This window comes from Cyclopterus lumpus, chromosome 25, assembly GCF_009769545.1.
Source record: "Cyclopterus lumpus isolate fCycLum1 chromosome 25, fCycLum1.pri, whole genome shotgun sequence".
Lineage (NCBI taxonomy): Eukaryota > Metazoa > Chordata > Actinopteri > Perciformes > Cyclopteridae > Cyclopterus > Cyclopterus lumpus.
Window position 1 is genome coordinate 1,228,857 of NC_046990.1, and position 27,993 is coordinate 1,256,849.

Sequence of the window (27,993 nt, forward strand, 5' to 3'; positions counted from 1 at the left end):
GGGGCAGTGTTCCTTCACGTGGACGAGCAGTATTTGTTCAAACACACTTGCATGTTGTTTAATTACATCGTTTCCACAAGTGTGTCTCCATTCGGCCAACATGCTCCACCCGGACTCGTTCTCGCGGAGGGTCGCTCGGTGGCGCAGACTCGTGGCTCACTTCACGTCCAAATGCGGAAACGTGTTTGAAGAAACGCATCGTTTCAGCGTGCGACGCGTCTTCGGGTCGCCGTGCGCGTGACACGCCACCCGTGTGGAGGAATGGACGGAGGAGACCGGGCGGTCCGCAGCGGGACGGGGCCGGCACACGCCGAGGACGCTCTGCGGGCGCGCCGACGGACCCAGAACCTGGCGGAGAGGCCCATCTCCGGCCCGCAGGCTCACGGGACCGCACGCGCCGCACCCAGAGGCCTCACGCAGCGGGAGATGTGCACTTCAAAGGTAACTTACGGAAGCGGAAATGCGCTCGAGCCTGCTGTAACTTCTGTAGAGGCCAAAGTGGTCCTGGGACCCAGAACTGGGAACAGGTGCTACACTTTATTCTGTCCCCCAGCCGACCCGGTGACCGCGTCACACGTCCACGGTCTGCTTCCGCGCTCACGCCTTAACGTTACTCTCACGTTGTGGTCACCCGTTGAGAAAGTAGTTCCGTTTGAAACGTGAACGTGTGAGGGGACTACCTGTGCTGTGGGCTCCCTAACACACCTGTACACATCTCTAGATGATACAACCATTGTAGGGTTCATCTCCAATAATGAGGAGACCCCATCTCCTGCTGACTAAGGCCCTGTTATACAACACACGTGTACACCTGTTTGACACCTCAACAGCAAACAAACGGAATAATTAGACTTCTTCTTTTCTAAATCAATCTAGTGCGCTAGATCCATGTAACCCTCCCTCTCAATCAAAGTCCCCTCTGACCATACTCCAGGTGTGTGAGTACCACGTGGTTGGGAAACAATGCAGAGTTTTTTGTTTTATAGGATTTTGGGCGTGATGCATGTGCAGTTTCCCGACAGCGTGTGGTGTAGCTGAGGACTGGCTGCTGTCACTCTGTCGGGCTGGCCACAGCCCTGGGTGTATGCTGGTGGCAGGAGGCTCCATTTAGCTGGGGTTGCCTCCCGCGCGTTCTGAGAAGGTCCTGAGAAACTCACATGAGGTGGGAGCCGAGCGTGGTGGCGTGCTGAGGCTCATGTAGACGAGCAGAGGAAGTGTTTACCATCGATGATGGACTAACTGTAGCTCTGACGGTTCTCTTTTACCGTTTCCTGTCCTTTTATTGACCTCCTAAACTGCCCCGCCATAGACACGTCCTTCTCTATCAAGTCATGATTGAAAGCCATAGATATAGATAATGGTAACGTCAAATACCGCAGAACAACAAACATGGCATCAGGGCTGCACCCGAATAGCCGAACATGCATAAAATAATACAACATCTTATTTTTCAACAATACTGTAGAATAACAGACGTTATTCTTAAATGCCTTTAATTACACAGAATTACATCACAAATCCAGTATGCATGCCGCTACCCAGACAGGGGGAACAAACTGTCTCCAGGCCCCCCCAGCAGGTAGCGCTTCACCAGAGGGTGGCTCGGCTACGGACCTGCCACCTCCAGTGGCACCAAGAGTCAGCTGTAATAGAGCCTTGAAGCCTTTACTCACTAGGACGACCTGGTGGTGCGCTGAGCCAGAGGACCATGAATACTTTAGCTGAGCACTCTCTTCACCTCATTCACTTTCTGGAAGAGAACGTTCCTTCCGACCCGAGTGGAGCGCTCCTCATGGATATCGTCAATGGCCGACACGACACGGCTAACAGCGGTAACATCTCAACAAACCTTTGAAACGGAGTGGAACGTCAATGTTTAGTAAAAAAGCTGAATGCTTAAATTACTATTGAGTTTCCTTGGCCTCCCAAAATGATACAACATACAAAGAAGTCCGACAGTTGCTGAACGTAAACAATTGTATTTGGGCAAACTGCAACACAAAAATAAAAACGAGCTGAAAAATGAAGACGACAACGTTGTTTTCTAGCGTGTCCTCTGGTCAATAGGCAATCATTGACACACGGGAACACTGCCTCACATGCTCTCTGTCTTTCGACCCCACACTCGGTAACGCTATGCGTACGCCGGGTACAGATGGCACACACACCCTAGTGGGCTGAACGGAGATGATCGTGGCACACTGGCCGTTAAATAAAAGTAATGTTGCTATAAGCAGTTTTTTTAGTTGGAAGGAGATTACAACCCAAAGCCCTCAGCCACCATCTCTGAGTTCAGCTGCCTGTTCCACCAGTAGAGACAGCCCTCTGGTGGCGCGTGTTGTGCACTACAATACATCACACCAATACAGCAGAGTGTGTGTGTGTGTGTATTTATGACTATTAACACGCATACCATCGGTACTTTTCAAAGACCCTGGTGTACCGTAGTGCCATGCAAGCCTTCAGAAGGTGAACACATGTCAGGGCTAAATATCGATGGTTGCATCGTTAACAAAATAAGTTTGTTATTTCCACTTTATCTTCCACTATGTTGCATTTTGCTCTTTTACCGGTTTGAATGTTGAATGCATAGTTCTAGTGGTATCCAGCTATATTGACCATTTGAATGTTTTTTAGATTGTGAAGCCTGGCAGTTGTGTGCTGCATAGTGTTGGTTTGTCTGCAGTGTTGTGAGTAGCACCAGGTCTTTGTGATGAGCACTCACCCAAACTAGAATGTGCTGAGTCAGCTGCCCTGCAAGCCTCTGTCCCTCCCCAGTGTGCTATTTATACACACCCAAACCAGCGTCTGCACATACCACCACACACCAGAGCATGCACATGTCTGATCTACACGCAGGCACACACACACACTTGAACACAGCTCGGCAGACTTGAAAGCGCCTTGTAAACAATAGAGAACACAAACACTGGAGGCGGGGTTAGAGCTCTGCCTCAGTTTTCTGAGACACTGTAGAGAAGGAAGCAACAGGTGGGCTCAGAGCAGCAGAGAGGGGCTCAGCAGCGAGGCTTTCACCAACCTCACAGGATCACATGTAGGTGAGGTAAGACCACACTGTAGGTCAGCTTTGATCTGAGCTTGAATATGGTTGTATTTGCATACTTTTGCTTGAAACAGAGAGGGGAGTGTGTTGTCCCGTTGATTGTGTGTGGTTCTCGGTTAAATACACCACGTAGTTCCCATTTAAAGAGGTGGATAATTTAAAATCAATTTGAAAAAAATAACACTTTTATTGATCCCTGTGGGTACATTCTTCTCTACATTGACCCCTCCTTAGTTATTAAGGAGCAGTGGGCTGCAGTGAAGCCCGGGGAGCAGCTGGGGGTTCACGGGACGACCACTCTACTCTCCCCATGAGCTGCAGCCGACTCAAGAAACCAAAGAGTTGCTCTCGTCCGTTGTCACCTTGCTAACCCCAATCTGTGGGTGTACTTGGCGTCTGCTATGCTGTGATGACACGTGTCCACCATAGTGGCATTGGTGTGATGTATGTGTTGACTTGCATAAGAGGATACTTGCTTGTACATGTAATATTTAATAATGTCTGTTCACTTTCTCAGTTAAATAATAAATAAATACAGTATGCCCACTGTGTTGAAATGTTGTCTCAACCAGTGAGACGTAGTAATGCAAGTCAATGCAAGTCAATGCAACCGCTACTTCATTTAGCACTGGCTGCTACCCGCTCACGTTCACTCGCTCTCCTGCCGATTCCAACACGGATTGTTCACAATGTGGCATCATGGAGGGAAATATAGGGCGTGTCCCCTGGACGTGTCTCTAGTGGGTTTAAATGTGTCTGCCCTGGTGCATTGTGGGAAGAACGAGAAGTTTGGCATTCACATGGTTCCAAAGTATTGGGAAATCCTCAGTTGGCAAATTATATTTAAGAATAAAAAGTAAAGTACTAATGCAGGTTTTCTTACTGTGCATACTCTTTATTATCATTAATAGACCATTATTATTGACCATAATAATATTGACCAACTGTTGGTTGGTTTAATATAGATTACTCTATCATTTAATGAGCGATCAAATAGTTTGTTGGTGAAATATGATAATTTATGGTCTTTCAATGGAATCTCAAGATTTTGCGATACCCAATGATGGTGCTAAAAACAAGCATTTACCAACTCAAATTTCTCATAAAGAAATATGATCAAACTCAGTTGAGTCAAACTATTGTCCACAAATTTTCTCTTGAAAATACTCAATACTTAGCATTTGTCAAGTATTATATTAGAAGTAAACACAAACGACTTTAGCATGTGCTTATTGGCCCCCCGTTCCATTTGGATGGACACTGTTGCACAGCAAGAGGCTCAACAGTCAGTCTGCATGTCATGTCATGCAGAATGTAAAACTGCCTTTTCATTGGCTGAAACGAGTCTGAACTACATGTCATTCTGAACGCATCCTGTGTAGACGGAGGCGGAGCCCGGAAGCTTCCGCTCTGCTAGCGTGTCGCTCATGCTCCGCCTCCTGTGGAGTGGGAGTAACTTTCCACCCCTGAACTCAGCAGAGTGCTGTCCCCTTTCTAGTAAAACTGGTTTGACAACTCCCAGCTTATAATGCATCTTTAAAGGCCCAGTGTGCAGCATTTAGCCAAATGCTTTTGCTGAAATGGGATATGATGTTAATAAGCATTTGATGAGCGTATAATTGACCTGAAGCTAAGAATCGTTGTTTGTGGTAGATTACAATCGACATAGGGAGCGGATCCTCTTCTCCGGGTCCACAATGTCGCACTGCCATGTTTGTCCAGTAGTCTAGAGCAAGCTAAACAAACACCTGCTCTGGGTTGGGCCATTCCCTTTGCTGCGTCCTCCACCAGAGGAGACGTTTCCTTTGGTTGCTATCTGTAACCTCACCGCTAGATGGTGCCAAACCCATCATACCTTTAAATATTTACTTAGTTTGGTGCCCTCCGATATTGGTCCAGTGAACAGCAGTTCGTTTCCCTGATTCCTTTTGGAGCAAGTGGCGTCCTAGTCCCTGTCAGTCCTCTGTGTCCTAGTCCCTGTCAGTCCCCTGTGTCCTAGTCCCTGTCAGTCCCCTGTGTCCTAGTCCCTGTCAGTCCCCTGTGTCCTAGTCCCTGTCAGTCCCCTGTGTCCTAGTCCCTAAGTGTCCTAGTCCCTGTCAGTCCCCTGTGTCCTGGTCCCTGTCAGTGCTCTGTGTCCTAGTCCCTGTCAGTCCCCTGTGTCCTAGTCCCTAAGTGTCCTAGTCCCTGTCAGTCCCCTGTGTCCTGGTCCCTGTCAGTGCTCTGTGTCCTAGTCCCTGTCAGTCCCCTGTGTCCTAGTCCCTAAGTGTCCTAGTCCCTGTCAGTCCCCTGTGTCCTAGTCCCTATGTGTCCTAGTCCCTGTCAGTCCCCTGTGTCCTGGTCCCTGTCAGTGCTCTGTGTCCTAGTCCCTGTCAGTCCCTTGTGTCCTAGTCCCTGTCAGTCCCCTGTGTCCTAGTCCCTACGTGTTCTAGTCCCTGTCAGTCCCCTGTGTCCTAGTCCCTGTCAGTCCCCTGTGTCCTAGTCCCTACGTGTCCTAGTCCCTGTCAGTCCCTTGTGTCCTAGTCCCTACGTGTCCTAGTCCCTGTCAGTCCTCTGTGTCCTAGTCCCTGTCAGTCCCCTGTGTCCTAGTCCCTGTCAGTCCTCTGTGTCCTAGTCCCTGTCAGTCCCCTGTGTCCTAGTCCCTGTCAGTCCTCTGTGTCCTAGTCCCTGTCAGTCCCCTGTGTCCTAGTCCCTGTCAGTCCCCTGTGTCCTAGTCCCTAAGTGTCCTAGTCCCTGTCAGTCCTCTGTGTCCTAGTCCCTGTCAGTCCCCTGTGTCCTAGTCCCTGTCAGTCCCCTGTGTCCTAGTCCCTAAGTGTCCTAGTCCCTGTCAGTCCCCTGTGTCCTAGTCCCTAAGTGTCCTAGTCCCTGTCAGTCCCCTGTGTCCTGGTCCCTGTCAGTGCTCTGTGTCCTAGTCCCTGTCAGTCCCTTGTGTCCTAGTCCCTGTCAGTCCCCTGTGTCCTAGTCCCTGTCAGTCCCTTGTGTCCTAGTCCCTACGTGTCCTAGTCCCTGTCAGTCCCCTGTGTCCTAGTCCCTACGTGTTCTAGTCCCTGTCAGTCCCCTGTGTCCTAGTCCCTACGTGTCCTAGTCCCTGTCAGTCCCCTGTGTCCTAGTCCCTAAGTGTCCTAGTCCCTGTCAGTCCCCTGTGTCCTGGTCCCTGTCAGTGCTCTGTGTCCTAGTCCCTGTCAGTCTGTGTCCTAGTCCCTGTCAGTCCCCTGTGTCCTAGTCCCTGTCAGTCCTCTGTGTCCTAGTCCCTGTCAGTCCCCTGTGTCCTAGTCCCTGTCAGTCCCCTGTGTCCTAGTCCCTGTCAGTCCCCTGTGTCCTAGTCCCTGTCAGTCCCCTGTGTCCTAGTCCCTGTCAGTCCCCTGTGTATTAGTCCCTGTCCGTCCTCTGTGTCCTAGTCCCTGTCAGTCCTCTGTGTCCTAGTCCCTAAGTGTCCTAGTCCCTGTCAGTCCCCTGTGTCCTAGTCCCTGTCAGTCCCCTGTGTCCTAGTCCCTGTCTGTCCTCTGTGTCCTAGTCCCTGTCAGTCCTCTGTGTCCTAGTCCCTAAGTGTCCTAGTCCCTGTCAGTGCTCTGTGTCCTAGTCCCTGTCAGTCCCCTGTGTCCTGGTCCCTGTCAGTGCTCTGTGTCCTAGTCCCTGTCAGTCCCCTGTGTCCTAGTCCCTGTCAGTCCCCTGTGTCCTAGTCCCTGTCAGTCCCTTGTGTCCTAGTCCCTACGTGTCCTAGTCCCTGTCAGTCCCCTGTGTCCTAGTCCCTACGTGTCCTAGTCCCTGTCAGTCCCCTGTGTCCTAGTCCCTACGTGTCCTAGTCCCTGTCAGTTCCCTGTGTCCTAGTCCCTGTCAGTCCCCTGTGTCCTAGTCCCTACGTGTCCTAGTCCCTGTCAGTCCCCTGTGTCCTAGTCCCTGTCAGTCCCCTGTGTCCTAGTCCCTACGTGTCCTAGTCCCTGTCAGTCCCCTGTGTCCTAGTCCCTGTCCGTCCCCTGTGTCCTAGTCCCTGTCAGTCCCCTGTGTCCTAGTCCCTACGTGTCTTAGTCCCTGTCAGTCCCCTGTGTCCTAGTCCCTACGTGTCCTAGTCCCTGTCCGTCCCCTGTGTCCTAGTCCCTGTCCGTCCCCTGTGTCCTAGTCCCTGTCAGTCCCCTGTGTCCTAGTCCCTACGTGTCCTAGTCCCTGTCAGTCCCCTGTGTCCTAGTCCCTACGTGTCCTAGTCCCTGTCAGTCCTCTGTGTCCTAGTCCCTGTCAGTCCCCTGTGTCCTAGTCCCTACGTGTCCTAGTCCCTGTCAGTCCCCTGTGTCCTAGTCCCTACGTGTCCTAGTCCCTGTCAGTCCCCTGTGTCCTAGTCCCTACGTGTCCTAGTCCCTGTCAGTCCCCTGTGTCCTAGTCCCTACGTGTCCTAGTCCCTGTCCGTCCCCTGTGTCCTAGTCCCTGTCAGTCCCCTGTGTCCTAGTCCCTACGTGTCCTAGTCCCTGTCAGTCCTCTGTGTCCTAGTCCCTGTCAGTCCCCTGTGTCCTAGTCCCTACGTGTCCTAGTCCCTGTCAGTCCCCTGTGTCCTAGTCCCTATGTGTCCTAGTCCCTGTCAGTCCCCTGTGTCCTAGTCCCTACGTGTCCTAGTCCCTGTCAGTCCCCTGTGTCCTAGTCCCTACGTGTCCTAGTCCCTGTCAGTCCCCTGTGTCCTAGTCCCTACGTGTCCTAGTCCCTGTCAGTCCCCTGTGTCCTAGTCCCTACGTGTCCTAGTCCCTGTCAGTCCCCTGTGTCCTAGTCCCTGTCAGTCCCCTGTGTCCTAGTCCCTACGTGTCCTAGTCCCTGTCAGTCCCCTGTGTCCTAGTCCCTACGTGTCCTAGTCCCTGTCAGTCCCCTGTGTCCTAGTCCCTACGTGTCCTAGTCCCTGTCAGTCCCCTGTGTCCTAGTCCCTGTCAGTCCCCTGTGTCCTAGTCCCTACGTGTCCTAGTCCCTGTCAGTCCCCTGTGTCCTAGTCCCTACGTGTCCTAGTCCCTGTCAGTCCCTACGTGTCCTAGTCCCTGTCAGTCCCCTGTGTCCTAGTCCCTACGTGTCCTAGTCCCTGTCAGTCCCCTGTGTCCTAGTCCCTGTCAGTCCCCTGTGTCCTAGTCCCTACATGTCCTAGTCCCTGTCAGTCCCTTGTGTCCTAGTCCCTACGTGTCCTAGTCCCTGTCAGTCCCCTGTGTCCTAGTCCCTACGTGTCCTAGTCCCTGTCAGTCCCCTGTGTCCTAGTCCCTACGTGTCCTAGTCCCTGTCAGTCCCTACGTGTCCTAGTCCCTGTCAGTCCCCTGTGTCCTAGTCCCTACGTGTCCTAGTCCCTGTCAGTCCCCTGTGTCCTAGTCCCTACGTGTCCTAGTCCCTGTCAGTCCCCTGTGGCTCACTGCACACTGAGTCACTTGGTCACAACATCAGTTTAGAGGAGGTCACACCGGTTGCTGCTGGTTTCTGTAGACCACGTCTGTGTCGACTTTGTGTGTCTATGTGTGTGACTGAGTATCAGACTGTACCAATCAAATGAATGTACACGTTGCATTTGTACTGCTTTGTGTGGACCCCATGATGGCAATCCTCACATGTCGGGATATGTATGATATTTCTTTTGACCCCATGACCTCTAGCACCACCATAAGGGCAACATTTTCCCTTTTTTACACAAGACAGCAAAATGTAATGATCTGACCGCATGAGATCCTACTTCTGTTAGCCTTCACTTAGGGAAGTTACTCTGGGAGCATTTTCAGGCAGGCCTGGCCTCCTGTGGCCACCAGCAGGGAATAAGTATTTCCCATTTGAACGTTGCATGAACAGTATTTTGTAGCATCAAGTTTCCGTTTACAATTTTTCACGTACAATTTCAATATATACTATACCGGTCAGTTTGTTTTTTGCATAGTTTTTTAATATAATTGTCAGTATGTCCCTGGTTTCACATTTTGCATGCGTGTTCCTGTTATGCAATACTGTGGAAGAGAGTAGCAATGGCCCTAGGGGGCAGAGCTGGGATCAGACATGTTGCCACAATATGTACACGACTTGGACAGTTCAGTAAAATGCATGAAGAGGCAGAGAGGTGAAGAGAGCTGCCAGCTGGAAGCTCCTCCTCTCAGCTACTGGCACCAAGACCCTCAGTGTCAAATGTACAAACCAGACCTCAGATCCTCTTCATCATTTAAAGTGGACGTCCTCCTGGGGGCCTCTGGACCTGACCCCATCTCCACTGAGTCAGCACGTTCTTCACAGACTGTGAATTCTGTCCTAGTCTCTTTGACTTTGAGTCTACGGCTGTGGTCAAGCCCTGGTACTCGTTGTGTTACTCAGCCCGGAGAGTGAAAGCAAAAGGCTCTGGAGAAGTGGGTACTTACCTGTTCTAACCAGCCTTTTGCATGAAGGGAAGCAGGAGAGTTGTGGAAGTGCTGCTATGTCTGAACCACACATGGCTCTGTCTTTGGTTTGGATATAGTTATATCATAATAGTAATAATAATAACAATAACACTTTGCAACTGGCTCTTCTGTAGGATTCTTCCAAATCTACATTTGAGTTCATATCTTTCAGCCAAATCAAATAGTTTCAACCTTTGTTTCTTTACAATGCATGTTATACACAACCTGTGTCTTTACACCACTGGTATGAAGGCAATCAAGTCCTCTATGAGTATGAGATGTGAGTTCCCAGGTAGGTAACATTCCTCATGGCGCTGTGCCGGTTCCACTGGTTGTCTTCTTCACGCTGCGTGAACGCCTTTGTGCTGCTCGAAGCTGGAGGGCCATCAGCCTGTTCCACTCTTCACAATACAGATGGGTCCTAATGTGAAGGCAGCACTGACATGGAACAGCTGCAGCTCTCAGTGGAGGAATCCAGCACTCCTCAGAGTGAGGTCACATGAACACAAGCGTGTTGATGAGTGTGTCACATGATGCACCTTCAATCCAAAGCACTGAACCCTTAGAGACTTTACTTGATGTCATCTTCATGATCAGAGGAAGAGTCTCCAACGCCGTATGGACAGTCAGGCTCATCCTTCTTCAATAAAATAGTTCAATTAAAGGTCCAGTGTGCAGCATTTAGGGGGGGGGGGTCTTTTCTTCACTGTATAACCACATGAAACTAAGAATTTTGCATTTTTTGTTGGCTTATATGAGCCCTTAATATCTCCATACAACGGCTCCTCTTCTCAGAGTCCATGTTTCTAGTCCAGAATAGACCAACCAAACCCTGGCCCTAGGAAGGACCTTTAACGTCCTCCACGTGCGGGACACGGAGAGGCCTTTAACCTTTACTGTTTGTTCTGTTTGAGAACGTGTTTCTTGTTCCTTGATCAGTGTTTTTAATGGTTACAGACTTCACTGGGTGGTACACATGAGAAGGAAAGGCGCTCACGGTGCTTCAGCTTCCCACAGACTCTTCACACATAGAGCTCATACAATGTATGATGTTAGTCGGTTGGATTCACATGTGTCATTTGTGGTTGTGGCTGCTTATTGACTCACCTTAATCACACTGTGAGCCTTCTCATCTGCTGCTGGTCCACACTGCGACACAACGACAGGAGCAGGCCCTGCTTCACAGAACCCTTCTCATCGTTAGTCTGGAAAACATCAGCTGTATTCTCATCAAATATTCACTTTATCATCATGTAAGATCAATTCTGTGGCATTTTACTGGATAAACACAGTTAAAGATGAGAAACTTAACAAAGAAAGGCTGATTAATGGACTAATCATCTGTGACAGATGACAGAACAAACCCTCTTTATCGCTTATGGTTCGTTACTTTCATACCTCGCCTCAAAATGATTGTAGAGAAGATAACTTTATTTATCCCGAAGGAAATTCTTGAGTTTCATTAAAGATTACAACAGAAGAATATAAAAAAAACAATAGAATACGAATGTAAACATATTTGAACAATATAATAACAATGAATAAGTGTAAAATGATGAGGTACAGCCAGAGTACAGCCCCCCCTGTCCTCTCCCTCTTTGCCCCCTCATTAAACACATTCTTATATGGCCTGGCTTGGGGCAGTGCAGGGGAGTGAGACCGTGGGAGGAGAAAAGGCATGTAGAGGAAGTGGAGGGTTTCTTAGGGTGGGGTGCAGCTCTGATTAGACATGTGCACTGACAAACACTCCGGAAACCTGAAGAGGGTAACTCCAGCAGCGGTTTCCAAGCTATCGCAGCGATAAGGCAAAACAATAAACTAGTCTAGATATTTATTTAAAAAACACTCTATCAGTTTCCTTACTGACTTATAAAAGAAGCCTCACACACACACAGGACAGATAAGGGATTGAAACTAAACGTGAAGATCAGGGCCATTACGGTTTCATTTCCAGAGAGTCGTGAGTTCACGGTCGGCCGCCGCCAGTCACTGATGGATGCACAGTGTTGGCATGTCAGGAAGAGCACTGTGAGAAAGATCGAGAGAGGGGGAGGGACATGGAAGGGAGGGAGGAGAAAAACAGGGAGTGTGATAACAGCGGTGGGAAGACTTGTTGGCTCTGTCAGTGCGTTTCCCAGCAGCCCGCTGCGCTCACGGATTCTTCTATTACAGTGCCTGGATTATGAGAGCAGGGGCTCTGATGTCCAGCAGAGACTCCCGACCACATGGTAATGTACAGTAGCAGAGCGGTCAGTGTAACCTGCAAGACAAGGGCCAGGAAAGGTGCTGCCCTCATTTCCTTATTTGACAGCAGTGCCGTTGGAGAACCACTCCAAGCTCATTAGTGTGTGTGTGTGTGTGTGTGTGTGTGTGTGTGTGTGTGTGTGTTAGGTGGAGGCCCACGTGCCTGTGAGAGTGGACTCTGTCCCTCACAACCCAGGTCCTGTGTGTTCTTGTGTGTGCGTGAGAAACCAGTGGTTTAGAATCAGAGAAGATATTCTGTCTATTTTGTGTGATTTCAAAAGAGCTTCTTTGCTCCTCAGTCAGCGTCCTGTCTTTCTGTCAGTCGGCCTTCCTTCCTTTGCTTCCTTGCTTTCGTCACCTGTAAACACAGGCAGCTGAGGCATGCCCAGGCACTGCCCAGGTATCGGTATGCGTCAGTCTCCGACCTTTGATTTTCTGCCCTTTTAATCTTTTATGGAAGGGGAGTTAACAGGAAACCGTCCTCACTTCTTGAAAACTAAATCTAATTGATGAATTGGCACTTTGTCCGTGTGGAGAATCACCTGCTCCTGTTGCCCTTTAGGGGTCGTCCTCAGTGACACTTCAGGGCACTCCAGGAACTCACAGCTGTGTGGAGCGTTTGGGTGGAACTTCATTTCACACATCAGCATGTGTGTTCTGGTTTTGGGGGTCCTACAGATCTTTTGGTGGCTCCGGAGGAAGCTGTGTCGGGGTCACATAAAAAGCTCCTCTCTGCGGTTTGCAGGTGGAAAAGGGAGGCGGATCAGTGTGCTGTGTCCTTTTTTATCGTTGCTAGACAACTTCCGAATTACATAACACAACCTGAACTGTACGCTGTTTTCATCTCAAACGGTGCAGTTTAAATCTATGAGAGCAGCGTGCCCCACTGTGCTCTGGTCAGATTGTGGTAAAGTCCTGTTGCTCCTGATATCTGGCACAAATTATGACAATGAGAAGAAAACGCTGATGATGTCAAGAGCTTTGTTTCCGCTCTGAGTTGAATTGTTTTCAACTTTTTCTCTTTTTGTCTCTTTATTTAAAAGGGCCCACGTACAGTTAAAACATGAATGTCACCATTTGATGCTCTGTACCAGATTGTAGCGACAGCTCATTTGCATCTGTAGTCCCTTGACAGACCATAACAAACATAACACAATAGCAAACAGTACAGGATGAGACACAAAGAACAGTACATGTGGTAAGAAGTACAGCACATTAAAAGTAAGTCATACAAATCACAAGTAATAAAACCATTCAAAGTAAGTAATACGAACCCTAATAGTTTTGCTCAATGAGTACAGTGCTGACCAGCTGATATCTTAGTTTATCTTTAAAGTGCTGATGGAGCTGCAGCTCCTCACCACGTCCAGCAGGTGTTCCACTGAGTTGTGTCTTTCACACACTTTTTTTGCCAGGTTCTGGCCAGGTAAGGATGCGTGGAATACAAATCTGTATCTGCTGCATCGGTTTTGATCCTTTTTTGTCCTATTCTAGGACTGAGATGTTAATCAGGAGCCATGTGAACAGAGTTTCTGGAGCACGTTCCTGGTGTTCGCTTCAGATTCAGTGATGTCAACCAGTGATCACAAACCAACACAGGCTTTTCAGAGGAGCTCCAGTGCCCCTTCATCTCATTTCATTGATTTAGACTGGATGTTACTTCACACTGTTGACTATTTGAAACTAGATATTGATAAAAAATATATAATACCACTGGGATGAATTTAGAAACATACTAGAACTTTAGAATGTAGACCTGTTAATGCGGCTGTGGCAGATGTTTCAGAGGCCCGACCAGAACCTCTCTGTGTGTGGTCAACGTTACGTTAGAAGAGCTCTAACACATTATATAATCTGCCTATAGAACTGTATGACTCTGAGCACTCTTCAATGTGCACAATGCTTTGGAACAATAATATAATCATAAAACATTAAGATCAAGTGTCATACATACATTGTTGATGACAGCTGTGGTCTCTACTTTACACGGAGATGGCTTCAGAGCGCTGGCCTTCCTCTAGTTCGGCATGGTGGACCCTCAGGGGGTGAGACCCACAGGATTAATGAGCTCCAGGAATCTGACATCGTCTGCATCAACAGGCAGAACACTTCCTACTGAGCAGTTTGATCTGTGTGGAGATGGATATCTATTAACCTGAAGAAAGACTCTTCCATCTCCGGCTCCTCCTCTCTGCACGTCACCACGGCGATAGAGGATCGGGGACAGACGAGGTCCTGACAGTTTGAAAAGAACATTCAGAAACAGCCAAACACAATCCACGTTTTATTTTTAGGAGTCACGTAATCTATAATCTAGAGAACATGGTAGTCATACATTCAGATTTCCCCCACTCTGATTGGGTGGCTCTAAGCTCTGGACCCAGAGCTCTCGAGTACACCGCCATCAACAGTTTTGTGGAAAGAACTATATTCAACAAATCTGTCCACCAATCTGTGACTGACAATCTGTATTTCCCTGTCAATAATTGAATAAGAGTTAAGTAATACACACTAATGACACTTTAAATGTGCAACGCATACAATGATGTATGGCACTATGACGTAAAGCCCGGCACACAGAGCGTTAATAAAACCAGTACTGCCTGAATAAGAGTAGGATAGGTGAAGATGGATTGGTCAATAATTGCTGAAGTAATGGATCAGGTGAGTCACTGGTGAGGCAGGAAGTTGTCCAAGAAGACTGATGCTTTCTGTCTCTGGCTGCAGCCGCCTTCTCTCATCCAGACACGTCTGAATTCCTCTCAAAGATTCACTGGGTCTCTGATCTTGGAAATTCAACTATCTTCTCATTCCTGGCATGCACAGTTTGGTAATATAGGTCCAGCATCCGCTTCTCAGAGCCACCGGTAACTAGTAGCAGTGATTATGAAAGGGTGTTAAGTGCTGGAAGCATTTTGGAGAACGTTACTCTTGAATTCTTCTCCTTTCATTGCCAAACTCCTGTTGTGTCTTGAAGGTCCCTCCTGACAGACCGTTGTCATGGATTGGAAACATGATTGTGCAACCACACTTTCTGTTGTGCAGGTAGATGTTCCCCGTGATGGGCCCTTCACATCTCTCAACCCAGCCATGAATGCAAACCCTCCGTTAGAGGTCCAGCCTTTTCTCACCTCGGTGTTGTTAATCATATCTTGACTTAATTTCTCATATTTCTTTCTAGCCCCTTTGGAGGGTTCCAGTTTTATATGAATGTATACTTGGTAGGTCACTTGTTAAGATGGATGACAAGATGATTATTAATTATTTAACAGGTCCTTAGCAACAAAATAGGATATTTGTGATTGCCTTTCAAAATGACATATGAGTATTTTCTAATCAACCAGCCCATCAGCAGGACAGTAGGATTTATGTACTTTCCAGAACTCTTACTAATCAGTTATAAATGTAACAACGTTATGTTTTTTATAGCAACCTTTCCACTATTGTACCCTAACCGTAACCGGGTATTAATGATTGGTTCATTTCCAATATGGCCTTCTATGGTTAAGGTTTGGAAAGCACAACAACTACATGGTGGGGGAAAGATTGGGATTTAGGTTGAAATAACTTTTGAAAAGACGTTTGAGTTATAAAAAACCTGCTTTTATAGTTCTGGAACAATGTGGTCGGGTTTAAAAGAAATCAGCTTTGCCTGCTGGTCAGAAACGGGACATAAATGCGGTCTCTGTCAGCCACAGGCCTGGTCCAAGTTTCCAGGGATTATAACAACATCTTGAAGTATGACTGACAAGAGCCATGATTCACACAGGTCCTTATCCCAGATGGATGGAAACAGGCGGTCGTACAGACAGCTGGTCAGGCAGCCCATGTTGACATGATACCCCATATGGTCCTCCTTAGGCCCTCATGTATCGAGCCCTGCAGGTCAATGTCAGATTCCACAAAGCTGCCACCTCATGCTTTGTACGACACGTGGAGTCACTTATGATAAAGATGTCGTGTTCAATTTGTGTCCTTACCATTGGAAAAGGAGCAAGTTCTTCTCACACAATGCATGACTTAGCTCTGTTTTATGGATCTTATGAAGCACTTGAACATCATAGTGGTGAGCCAGAAATATCTAAGTCGGGTTTTCATGCTTCTACGCCGGCGACAGCCGTGGCCACCCGTTATCTCCAAGCAGAATAAAAGCCATCAGCATGGCAACCGCTACATGGATACGCATACACACAACAGCACCTTACTCACATCATGCATACACATATGCATGTACACATCTGCATTTCTAACAAGTCTTAAAATGGTGTTTGTGCACAGAATATAGAAGTCTCCAATTCAGCATTATCTCCTGGATACACCACAAATACTGAGACTCCTGTTACCCCGGCCCGTCCATTTCACTTACCATGGACACGATGCAGGAAACCGCCAGTTGCCAGGGGATTAAGCCCCCCCCCCACACATACACACACACACACACACACACACACACACACACCAAGGGCTGAGAAAACACATTCCAGTCAAATAATAGCAGTGCAGAGTAAACCTTGTTGTCAGGGTTCAGGTTTGGTATTCAGACAGTCGACTGGTTTTAAACATCACAGTTGAGACCCAGTTGAGGTTTTTTTTCCTCAAATGCCCTTTACGGTAAATTCTGTGATACTACCCATGCTTCTGGTTTTCATTCCATTCCTGTTTGTTGTTCCTTTATGACAGACGTGTCTTTTAATTGTTACTGAATAAGAAGTGACGTGAAGCTCCGTGTTCTAGACACCCAGCTGCCAGGTGAGCCAGCTCTCCACAGAATACATGAATACATTCCCCTCTCCACCTGCATCAACTCTGTTGAAGCTTGTCCTGCTGGTGTAGATTTAAACTTTCAGCTCTGCCCCCTTTAGAACCAGTTCTTCTTGTTTCAAATATGCACACCCTGTATGAAATGTAACTGCAAAGCTTAGCGTTGTGCAGACTTCAGATTGAGAGTGAGGCTTCAACGTGCTGCTATGTAACTAAGGGCAGCAGAGGGCCCCCCTGGACCAGGGCCGACGTACTGTTGGTCTTACCGCACAGACTAGTCTGCATCCTGCTGACTTCTTTAAGAATGAAGTATCAACAGAACTGAATGTGACTGTGGTCAGTGGTGAGCAGGGTCGTACTTCGACCAGAGGATCGGCAGTTCGATCCCCGGCTACACTATGTGTCCTTGGGCAAGACACTTACACTTAACCCCAAATGTCTCCCTGTAGCTGTGAATGTTGTATGAACGTTAGTTAGTCCTGATGTGCAGGTGGAACCTTAGCCCCTCCCATCAGTGTGTGAGTGATGGCATGTAGTGTTAAGGAGCTTTGAGGATCCCGATAGACTGGTCCCTGGTCACTCGTGGTCCCTGGTCTGCCACGGACAGGAGATGTTCTCTCCATGGTTGTTTTGTACATGGAGGTCTACGAACACCTAACCGTATCGTGAACCTGCGATCACTTCTGATTGGAGCTGCCTGACAGCTGCTGATGAGGAGGCATGTCGACGTCAAATCGTTGTTCAGATGTTTCTGCTGTGAAGCCAGCGAGTCTGTCCATCGCTGTCACTTGAAAAGAGAATCAAAATGCATGCTGTGTGAAAACGGGGTTCCTTTCCTTGGTGCTCCTGTTGGCGTGTCCTTCGTCTCCTGGGCAGCTGAACACTGGGGCGACTGTGGGTCAGTGGTTAGCATGCCCGTCTTTCAATCAGGGGGTTTGCGGTTCAATCCCCCCCCTAGTCGATGTGTCCTTGATCAAGACACTTAACCCTGCATTGTTCCCTGTAGCTGTGTCTACGGTGTATGAATGTAACATGATTGTAAGTCGCTTTGGATAAAAGCGTCAGCTAAAATGACATGAAACACTGTACAAGTATGTATACGTATGTGTAGACATTTCAACTATAATAACAGCCTCTTCTGCTACACCGTGAGATGAATGTTTCATGATGCCTTTTGTTGATACTGATTGAACTGTAATGGCTGTAGTGGTGGAGCAGACGTACAGTCTGTAGGTCTTGGTGAAAGTCTACCAGTACTTATTTTTGCTGATGGCATTTTCATCCTTAAGAAAGTGTCCCTGTTTGTGAGTGATGCATGAACAGGTTCAGTGCAGGGGCAACTATGTGTATGAGCCATGAGATGTCTGACCATGGCCACAGAAGAGGGGTAGAACCCCAGACCAACAACGCTGTGTCCTCCTCATCTCCTGCAGGCTGCAGCAGGGAAGCTCTCAGTGGACGGCTTGCTGCACAGTTCCAGCTGTGAGTTGCAGGACGACATGAGACGCCTGGGCTCCAACTCAGAGGACCGCCCTCGCCTCACTGCCGCCCTCTCCTGTCTGAAGAGTGCCAATGACGCAGGTGAGCCTGGCTGCTCTGCATCAATTCAGTTTATTATTATTATTAAGATTTATTCATTCTGTTTAATATTTAACAGCCATCTGGGTTTTAAAGTTTAACATATACCATTTGCTCTTTAAAACAGGCATTTTTAGATATGTGGTTCCTTTTGATTCTGGATTTGAAATCCAAGCAGGAAGAGCAGCCCAGTAAAGGAGCTTGGAGCCCAGCTCCACTGGGTGTCATCAGACGAGGCTTTTAGTTTGAGTCACCACTCAAATAGAAGCGTCGAGTATCGTGGGGTCACTGGCATCGTTTCACCATTTTTAGACTGTGACTCAACGTCCACTTACTGTATAAGCTTCTCCCCGAGCTTTCAACTGTATCAAATGGTCCTCACCAGCTAATGGGGTTTGCTCCGTTGCCATGGAAATTGAACGATATTTCCTTCTTGTTATGCTGCTGGCTGTTTTACTGTATTATTACTTTACAGTTGTAATAATTTCATGTTGTGTGGGTCACTGGCCCTCGAGTGTTCTATGCACATTGTAAAGGTAAACTCAATTATAGTATATTTGAATTTTTTGTGCACTAATTTTGGATCTTTACTCTTGGACTGCAGCTGATTCGAGGCCTGACTCGTACAGCTCTGAGCCGCGACAGGACAGGGACGTCTTCTCTCCCATCAGCCTCCCCTCCAGCTCCGCCCCCCTGCAGCCCACCAGCACCCACGGCCGCTCCATCTCCATATCAGTGGTACCTTGTTCGGGTGCCCAGAGAGCTTGCGTAGTATCTGAGGACGCCTTCACCCTGGAGCCGAGCCACCCCGGAGCCACTCCAGCCTCAAAGACGCACAGCAGCAAGCCCTCCCACATACCACCACCACCTTCACGCAAGCTGCTGCAGCTCCTCCCCAACATTACAATGACCAGAAGCAAGAGTCACGAGTCCCAGCTGGCCAACCGCATCGAGGACCTGGCGCCACACAGGTGGGTTCAGAGCTGATGCTGCAGTCGTGTGTTCGTGGTAACGATGGCAGACCAGTCGCCTGTTTATACATGCACTTTACATTTCAGACATACGTTACTGCCTTCCGGTAGAGCCTCAGCCATTAAGTCATTACATTGAAAATACAAGATGATTTTTGCTTAATCAATCCCACAGCAGGGAAAACGTCACCCAACAACTCCAGTGCATGTTTGTGATCTCCAGAAGATGAAATGTAAAGTGATTTCAGTGTGAGGTCCTGTACTGCTGCTGGAGAATACCCCCCTCATCATATATCAGGCACATCGCCATGTAACCTCCGGAGCACCTTCCTCCCAGTGGATTCTAACTTTGAATTGAGTTCATGGCCTTTCCTGTGAAACCACCACCAGGAAAAACGTCCGCACTCTGCCTGGTAAACGTGCCTCCCAGGGCCCCAGGGGGAAGGGGCCCGCTGTGGACAGGAGTGTTAGTTGCTCTTTGTCCTTGCAGAGCCAGGAAGAAGAACAAAGTGTTGGGTGCTCTTCAGATCAACGGCTGTGGTAACAGTCCTGAGGACGCAGCGCTGCGGTCACCGCTGCGGTCACCGCTGCCGTCTGCCCGAACACCCGGCCCCGTCCCGGCCTCAGCCCCGTACACGATGCCGGCCACCCCCACCCTGCTGGACAGTGAGTCCTCATAACAGACGCTGGCCCGGGTTCTTTCTGTGTTTTGGTTTTCCCATCGTCTCTCTTTGTGTTTTTCACATACTACGCTGTGATGTTCTCCACAGATGTGACCATGCATAGGAGTTCCCCTCAGACCATGAGGAGAGACATTGGCCTGGCTGTAACACACAGGTCAGTTACTGTCCACCTCCTGTCTGGTTTAGAATAGAAGACGTGAGATGAACAAACTATTACACTATTACAAGTGTTATGCAAAACAAGCTGCTTGGAGACGTTTGTGTTTAAAGAGTCGAGCGGCTGAAAAAGTCAGAACGTTGCATTCCTACTTTTAATAGCAAACATATTTTTGGTTTAGCTTAAAAAGCTAATTGAGACCTTATGGGGTGTTTGGGTTAGAACATGTCTGCCCCTTTTAAAAACTACCTCTCACATCACATGTGCTGATCATTTGCTTGTGACGGTTAATATTATTTCCTGTGACTTTCCATGGAAAGCTTTCACCGTTCTATAGAGGTCGGGGCACAGCTATGGAGCCCCCTGACGACGTGGTAGCTGCACATCCTCCATATAATGAGTCTCACTTTGGGGCTGCAGATGGCTGATAGTGAAGACAACATTAAGGAGGTTGATGAAGGAAAGAATTCCACCTTTGGCACAGAGAATAAATCGGGTTCACCTCCTCCATTCTCCTCCATTCACAGTGTGAAGTATAACTTTAGTTTTAGTATTGCACCATGAAGTTGTGGTAGCAATAATAAAGGCCTTTCAGTACTTAATATGGGTCTACACTGGATCCAAATGCTTCCTTTATGCCCCTGTGGGGCCTTCCTTTTGTGACTGTGGGGGGGGGGGGGGTCTCCAATCCCAAGCCAGACAACCCTCCATTCAATACTACACTGAATGGAGGAGGTGAGTTCATCTGAATGTCATTGTGATAAATAAAGGTTGTTGTTCTCCCTCGGTAGGTTTTCCACCAAGTCCTGGCTCTCCCAGACGTGCCAAGTGTGTCGCAGGAGCATGATGTTTGGTGTCAAGTGCAAACACTGCAAGTAAGAGGCTGTAAATGTCAGCTCCCCGCTCCATGTGATGATAGCTGCTGTGCTCTCATTGGGGTTCGTCATTTCTGTTCACAGGTTAAAGTGCCACAACAAATGTACCAAAGATGCTCCCTCATGTCGGATATCCTTTCTCACATGTAAGCACTTTCTTTCACTTATTACCAGAGAAAGACCTGATGCTCTAGTGAAGTACTGCAGAGGTATGTCAGCTCATGACCTCTCGTGACAAGTGTATTCAGGAAGTCAGCTGTGTCTATGTACTCATCCTCACGGCCCTCATTTACCACCTCGGAGCGTAGGATCTACACTAAATGTTTGCCTACGTACAAGTGAGGAAATGTGCCTACGATTTATAAAAGCTATTACAAACTACTGCCGCTCTGTTCTGCAGTTAGCTGGTGGTATACAGAGGGGACAGTACAGAGCTGACATGAAATGGGGAGAGATGAGGAATAACATGTAGAGACACCAGGGCCAAGTGAGGAGTTGTGGTTTCTATACAACCTGGTCTCTTGCTCTGGACACTCGATCCACCATGTTGTTGCTGACCAACCAAGATGACGACAACATGAGATACTTCTGGATCCTTCTTAAAGCAAAGAGTCACAGTTTCTGTTCAAGTCTTGGGGTGTGCTTGTGGTTCTTATACAGCGTAACCTGAGCAGATGTGTCCACTCTTATGGTGCTTGGTTGAGGAGCCCGTGGCTCTCTGTTTCCACCACAGTGCTTTGTAGTGACACCGGCCTGGTTGGGTTTAGAGCCCTCCTGGTTCTCTGGGTGTACCATGATAACACACAACGTGCACTGATTGGACCCACAAAATGATCCTCGAAGAAAAGGGTCAGACGGTGATGCTGTGCTGCTGAGAACGTTTTTTAAGACAGACTTCAAAATGTGTGCGGAAAAAAAAAGTGTCCTTCCATATATTCATTTTGATGTAAAATGAGTTAATGTTTGAATGTGATTTGCAGTGCCGAGGATGCGGAGGGCCGAATCAGTGCCATCAGATATCAATAATCGGATTGATCACACAGCAGAGATCCCACTGCAATTTGGCACTTTACCAAAAGCTATTACCAAAAGGGTAAGTACAGGTTTCTTTTCTATAGATCTTTATTCATAATTATATATAATATGCTTGGAATTCTCTTCTGTACTGCTGTTGCTGATTTTGGTGTGTGCGTGTGCGTGTGCGTGTGTGTGTGCGTGTGCGTGTGCGTGTGTTCGTTCCAGGAGCCTACCCCCAGTTTGAACCAGCTGGACTCCAGTAGTAACCCGTCATCAGCCACCTCCTCCACACCTTCGTCCCCAGCACATTTACAGCAGCATAACCCCACCAGTGTCAGCGCCACCCCCCCAACCAACCCGTCACCAGAGGGCTCCCGGGACAGCCGCTTCCACTTCCCAGGTCAGCACCACGCACACACACACACACACACACACACACACACACACACACACACACACACACACACACACACACACACACACACACACACACACACACACACACACACATACACACACACACACACACACACACACACACACACACCAGCCTTGTGTAAAGTAAGCAGGATGTTGGTGGTAAAACACACTCATTGTATCTGGTTAGACGGGCTGCACGGTGGTGTAGTGGCTAGCACTGTCGCCTCACAGCAAGAGGGCCGCGGGTTCGATTCCCGGTCGGAGCGGTCCTTCTGTGTGGAGTCTGCATGTTCTCCCCGTGGCAGCGTGGGTTCTCTCCGGGCTCTCCGGCTTCCTCCCACAGTCCAAAGACATGCTGCAGGTTAATTGATCTCTAAATTGCCCATAGGTGTGAATGTGAGAGTGAATGGTTGTATGCCCCTACATGTGCCCTCGCTGGACTGGCGGCCTGTCCAGGGTGTCCCCTGCCTTCGCCCTATGTCAGCTGGGATAGGCTCCAGCGCCCTGCGACCCTAATGAGGATAAGCGGTATGGATGTATCTGGTTAGATATATTTATGATGCTTAGTCTGCTCTCATTGATATCAATGTGGTGGATGAATTATTAATAGAAACTCCCTTTAGAATGCAGTAACACAGCATAGCACATGGAGCGTAGCACAAACGGCAGCCTCCATAAGGACCATAAGTTGAATCAACAGCTCTCTTAAACATATAACCTCAAATCACTCTGAAGTTCACGTGCTGCCACTCGGAGCGTTGAAGTGACATCATTCGTCCTGCGTGGCGTTCACATCTCCAGCTGAGAGATTGACGATCAAGGAGTCCACCCTAAGCTCTCATAGCTAACTCTGTCACATGCCTCTATCATAAAAACATGCTGTTTGTGTCGTGTGCCTTCTGTTGTTTACACAGCACGTTTTAATAAATGGTGGATACCAGCGCTGCATTGGCTCATGGGTTCGACCAATCACTGTACACTTGTTCCCCTTGTGCTGAGAGAGGACCTGCTCTAGTATTGAACTAGTTTGAGTAGTTAGTCCGTGTCATCGATGATTGGCTCAGCTTGGGACTAGAGGTCAGGACCTGTTGTTTCTAGTTCACGTTTACACAGTGACTCATGAACACCACCAGGTAACCAGGAGTCATTGTCAAGGTACTACTCTGTAGTCATAAAGTCATTACAGCAGCACAGTGTGTTTACATGAGCGCCCACAGAGGGTCCTGACTCCTCCCACACAGTGTTCCTCACCGTACACGCTGAGCAAGGGTTAACATTCACTGCCGACGGCTGCATTTAACTTCTATTTAAACAGATAGAATCCAACATCTATTTTGGCATAACAATCTGGCCAAGAAGGCTGCAAGCTGCTCAACACACACACACACACACACACAATAAAACAAAAAGAAAACAACACATGACAGAGTACACGCTCCAGAATAGGCAGACACATACAGATAAGAAGACGTGACTAAATTGTTTCATATACGTAGTTGCAAATGGTCAAAATTTGTGATCGCTTTAAAAACTGATAACATTTGCTGAATTTATGAAATATCATATGTATCCATACTGTGTAAAGTATTCGTGCAGCGTGTGTGAATGATGAGAATTACCCTTGTGGCCCAGTGCAGCATTCTGAAGTTGTCTCTCCAACAGATGTTCCTGCTTCCACATCTGCTGCTGCTCAACATTGTGGCAGCAACAATGAGTCGGGGTAAGAGAGCAGAGGTTCCATTTTGGCTGATCATAGCTAATTCCATTCCATATTCTGATCGGGAACAAGAAATGTTTTGGATAAATGAGACACTGTCTCCAGGACAGTGTGTGCTACAGAGAGCACTGCTCTAGTGTGCTCTAGTGTGCTCTAGTGTGCTCTGTGAAAGGTCCGACTCACATGTTGGCTTTCTTATTGATGTTCAAAATCTAAAATGAGTGCATATACCCATATCACATTCTTTAAGGTCTCAATAGAACAATCCGTAGGCTAGTATGTACAGATCCTAATAAGCCCACCAAGGATTTAGTGGGTTGCTAATCTTGTAGTTCTGCTTCCAGAGTGTCACAGCTGGGCGTCACTGAAATTCAGCCAATGGCAGCGAAGCAAGGAGGGGTGAGTACTGACAGCCGTTTCACTTCGTCTTTTTGGTGAGGGACTTCCCCAGGGGAGGTGAAAATGAAGTTATTTGCCTGTTATTAATAGGGTGAGGTGCTTATGTGGTTCACAGCACTTGTCAAAGTACTGTTTTGGGGCACATATCTTATTTACTATCGCTGCTATATTTTGCCATCAGTGAAAGTTGGTAGAGGTGAACATGTGGTTGTGTTCTCTTTATGAGGGAGGCCCACATCACATCCCTGTGAAATAATCATGTGTCTTTGGTTTGGTGCTCCGCCTCCGGCCCAATGCTGTCGTCAGCTGTTACCTCCGTATGAGAGCAGTGCAGAGCGGCAGCCGTGGGCTAACCAGTGGGGCACGCTCACGTGCACTAAAAGGTGCACAGCATGTTCTCCAACAGCCGGCCAGTAACAAAGCAAGAGACGCTTTGGTAACGGCACACACAGAGGGAGCTCATCCATTACTCCTCTACGCCCCCACACATAGGTGATCGTTGTTGGATGACATATCACTGTCCAGAACATCAAATAGTACTTCTTGGGCCGGCTGCGGCTCAGAGTTTGAGCGGCTCGTTTTTCAGTCAGAAGATCTGCAGTTTGAGTTACTCCAGTCCATGTAGATGTTTCCTGGGGCGAGACACTCAGGCTGTGCCCTCGGTGAACGTGTGAATGTGAGATAGTCCTGATGGGCAGGTTCACCTGGACAGGCTGCCGGTCCATCACAGGGCTCATATAGAGACAACCATTCACGTTCACATTCACACCTACAGGCCATTTAGAGTCCAATTAACCTGAGCTGCATGTCTTTGGACTGTGAGAGGAAGCCGGAGAACCCAGAGGGAACCCAAGCTGCCACGGGGGGAACATGCAAACTCCACACAGAAGGACTGTCCAGACCGGGATCCGAACCCGGGCCCCTCTTGCTATGAAACAACAGGGCTAGCCACTACACCACCATGCAGCCCTCTAGTTGACAATTCTATTCTGCAAAAATGTATTTAAAAATTTAGTAAATTAACAATAAAACTAAATATTTCTGGTAGTTGCCACTGTAGCGCTGAAAAGACCCTTTAGGAATGTTACGCCTACTATGACCCACTGTATGAACTTTAAATAATGCTTTCCTACTTCCATTTGAGTTATCTGTTCCTACCATTTAGTTGTTGATTTGATCCTCCTTCTAAATGAAACCACGTTCTCTTCTCTGGTTGTGCCATCTGTTTCAGGAGGACTACCCAGCAGAGAACGAGGAAGCAGCTGACCAGAGCGCCAGAGAACACGGCCTTTCCACTGATGCGGGTGATGAGGACGGCTTGGAGGACCTGCCTGCTTCCATCTGCCGCCGTGGGGCTGTCGGCCGCTGGAGGGGCCCCATCTGTCGTAAGGCCAGCCAGACCAGCGTCTACCTGCAGGAGTGGGACATCCCATATGAGCAGCTGCAGCTAGGAGAGCTGATTGGCAAGGTGAAGACAGACATGTAATATAGACACACAATGGCAACATCTGTGTCCATCCCAGCTGACACATTGGACTCTGTGATGGTCCAGGGGCACTGGGGCAAGGTGCACAGGGGTCGCTGGCACGGGGAGGTGGCCATTCGCCTCCTGGAGATCGACGGCAACAACCAGGAGCACCTGAAGCTCTTCAAGAAGGAGGTGATGAACTACAGGCAGACCAGGCACGAGAACGTTATTCTGTTCATGGGCGCCTGCATGGCCCCGCCGCACCTCGCCATCATCACCAGGTACGGCGGCACGCCATCGCAGCTCTGCTCTGGTTCCCTCACTTCCTGCAGCATCCGAACCACCGTTATGGTGAACACTGGTGATGGGACTTCCTGTGTTTTGCTGTGTATTTTTGTGTCTTTTGAATTTGGTCTGAGTTCCACTGTTGCATGTGTTTTCTCTGCAGTTTCTGTCAAGGAGTGACTCTGTACTCTGTTGTAAGAGAAAGAGGTCACATGCTGGACATCAATACAATCAGACAGATTGCACAGGACATTGTAAAGGTAAGCAACCCTTGAACCGCGTGAGACCGACAGAATAATGACAAGATAAGAAATCATTTCAATATGCTCATTTCTGTTGATCAATGAAACAGAAAGAGGAAATTAGAGATACAGTGGCTTGTGAAAGGATCCAACCCTTTCAAAAGTAATCATATACAAATGATACATTGAGAATTATCTCTGTGTAATATTTCATTTTCAAAGACTAGCACTCAAAATGTACTATTTCAATGTGACATTTGTTTATTGTTTGCATTCGCCCATGTTCTAGAAGCTCCAAGTTATCACATATGGGAAGATAATAATTAATTACTTCAATAAATAAGAAGAAAATGTCATTTGAAAATGAAGAGCAATGTTAGAGGAAGGACGCATCATTCTTTGAATTCACTCTTCTTCCACTCTTCTGCAGGGAATGGGGTATCTGCATGCCAAAAACATAATTCACAAGGATCTGAAGTCTAAGAACGTGTTCTACGACACAAACAGGGTGGTCATCACAGACTTTGGCCTGTTTGGGATGGCTGGAGTGGTACAGGAAGGCAGGTGGGAGGGACATCTCTCCATCCAATATCTGTTCCTCTGGGAAGCCAAGAGCCCGGTCTTTAGCTGTGTGTGTGTGTGTGTGTGTGTGGGTGTGTTTAGAAGGAAGAACGTGTTGAGGATACCCCGGGGCTGGATCGACTACCTGGCTCCAGAGATTGTTCGGGAAATGAGTCCAGAGGTGGACGAGGACCAGCTGCCATTCTCCAACGCTGCTGACGTTTATGCATTTGGGTATTGATTGATTGATTGATTGATTCATTGATTGATTGATTGATTGATTAGAATCAACAGCCTCCTCAGGTTTATCAACAGGCACTCCGTTGTTGCTCCATTCTAAAGTATTAAAACGAAACATGTTTCATTGTTCATCTTTGGTGCTTGGTCGTGTCTTTAGAGTCTTTTTGTTGTTACCTTACAACACGTTCATGCTAGGGGGTTTCACTCTTACTACTTTTCCTGATCAGATTTCTGTCATCTTTGTCATTTTCAGCACAATCTGGTATGAGCTGCAGGTCGGAGACTGGCCAATGACCAACCTGCCCGCGGAGACTAAAATCTGGCTAGTGGGCAGCAATGTGGGCGTGAAGAAGGTGCTGGCAGACGCCAACCTGGGCAAGGAGGTGACGGTGAGTCTGTCACATAGCACGTCGAAGGGCAATCCTCACCAGCAGGAGTGTAAGAGGCAAACACACTCAATGTCCTGCTGAATAAAACAATGACACCATAGCACCATGAGACGGGCATCATCAGGACAACAGCAATCCTCCTTCCATCTCAACAGGAGATCCTGTCTGCCTGCTGGTCCTCTGAAGCCGAGAACAGGCCCACCTTCACTCCGCTGGCCGGCATGCTGGAGAGGCTGCCTAAACTTAACCGCAGGCTGTCTCACCCTGGACACTTCTGGAAGACACCTGAGTAGGTATCATAGCAACAGAAGGCATTGCCAGGATGCACGGTGGACCAGCCTACAACACCATTTACACCAGCATTCAAGAAAGGTCTTCACCATTTTGTTTAGTGGATGGATGTCTACGTTTTAATGTCATGGAAGCAGAAATGAGATGCAATGCTCCATCAATCAAATGGAACATGTTGTAAATACGATTTTGTGAAGAAGTGTGAACATTTTGAAGCTGTCCTGCTGAGTATCAACTAATACAAACCACCTTTTCTACCGTGA

At 48.1% G+C, this 27,993-nt stretch overlaps 1 protein-coding gene across 3 annotated transcripts; it reads left to right on the forward strand.

Moving 5' to 3' along the window:
* The first annotated feature begins 23 nt into the window (after window positions 1–23).
* On the forward strand, window positions 24–27,993 carry LOC117727988 (kinase suppressor of Ras 1-like). 3 transcript variants are annotated; one of them, XM_034528581.1, is made up of 18 exons: window positions 24–441; window positions 17,871–18,018; window positions 18,620–18,986; window positions 19,477–19,652; window positions 19,757–19,823; window positions 20,618–20,701; window positions 20,786–20,847; window positions 21,682–21,794; window positions 21,944–22,118; window positions 23,801–23,858; window positions 24,200–24,254; window positions 25,486–25,722; window positions 25,807–26,003; window positions 26,171–26,267; window positions 26,680–26,813; window positions 26,913–27,044; window positions 27,304–27,439; window positions 27,595–27,993. In XM_034528581.1, the coding sequence occupies exons 1-18, from the start codon at window positions 262–264 to the stop codon at window positions 27,730–27,732; spliced, it is 2,556 nt and encodes an 851-aa protein (XP_034384472.1). In that variant the 5' UTR covers window positions 24–261; the 3' UTR covers window positions 27,733–27,993. The 3 variants fall into 3 exon arrangements, with proteins under 3 accessions (XP_034384472.1, XP_034384474.1, XP_034384473.1); XM_034528583.1 differs by lacking the exon at window positions 24–441 and adding an exon at window positions 2,987–3,059; XM_034528582.1 differs by lacking the exon at window positions 24–441 and adding an exon at window positions 11,504–11,660.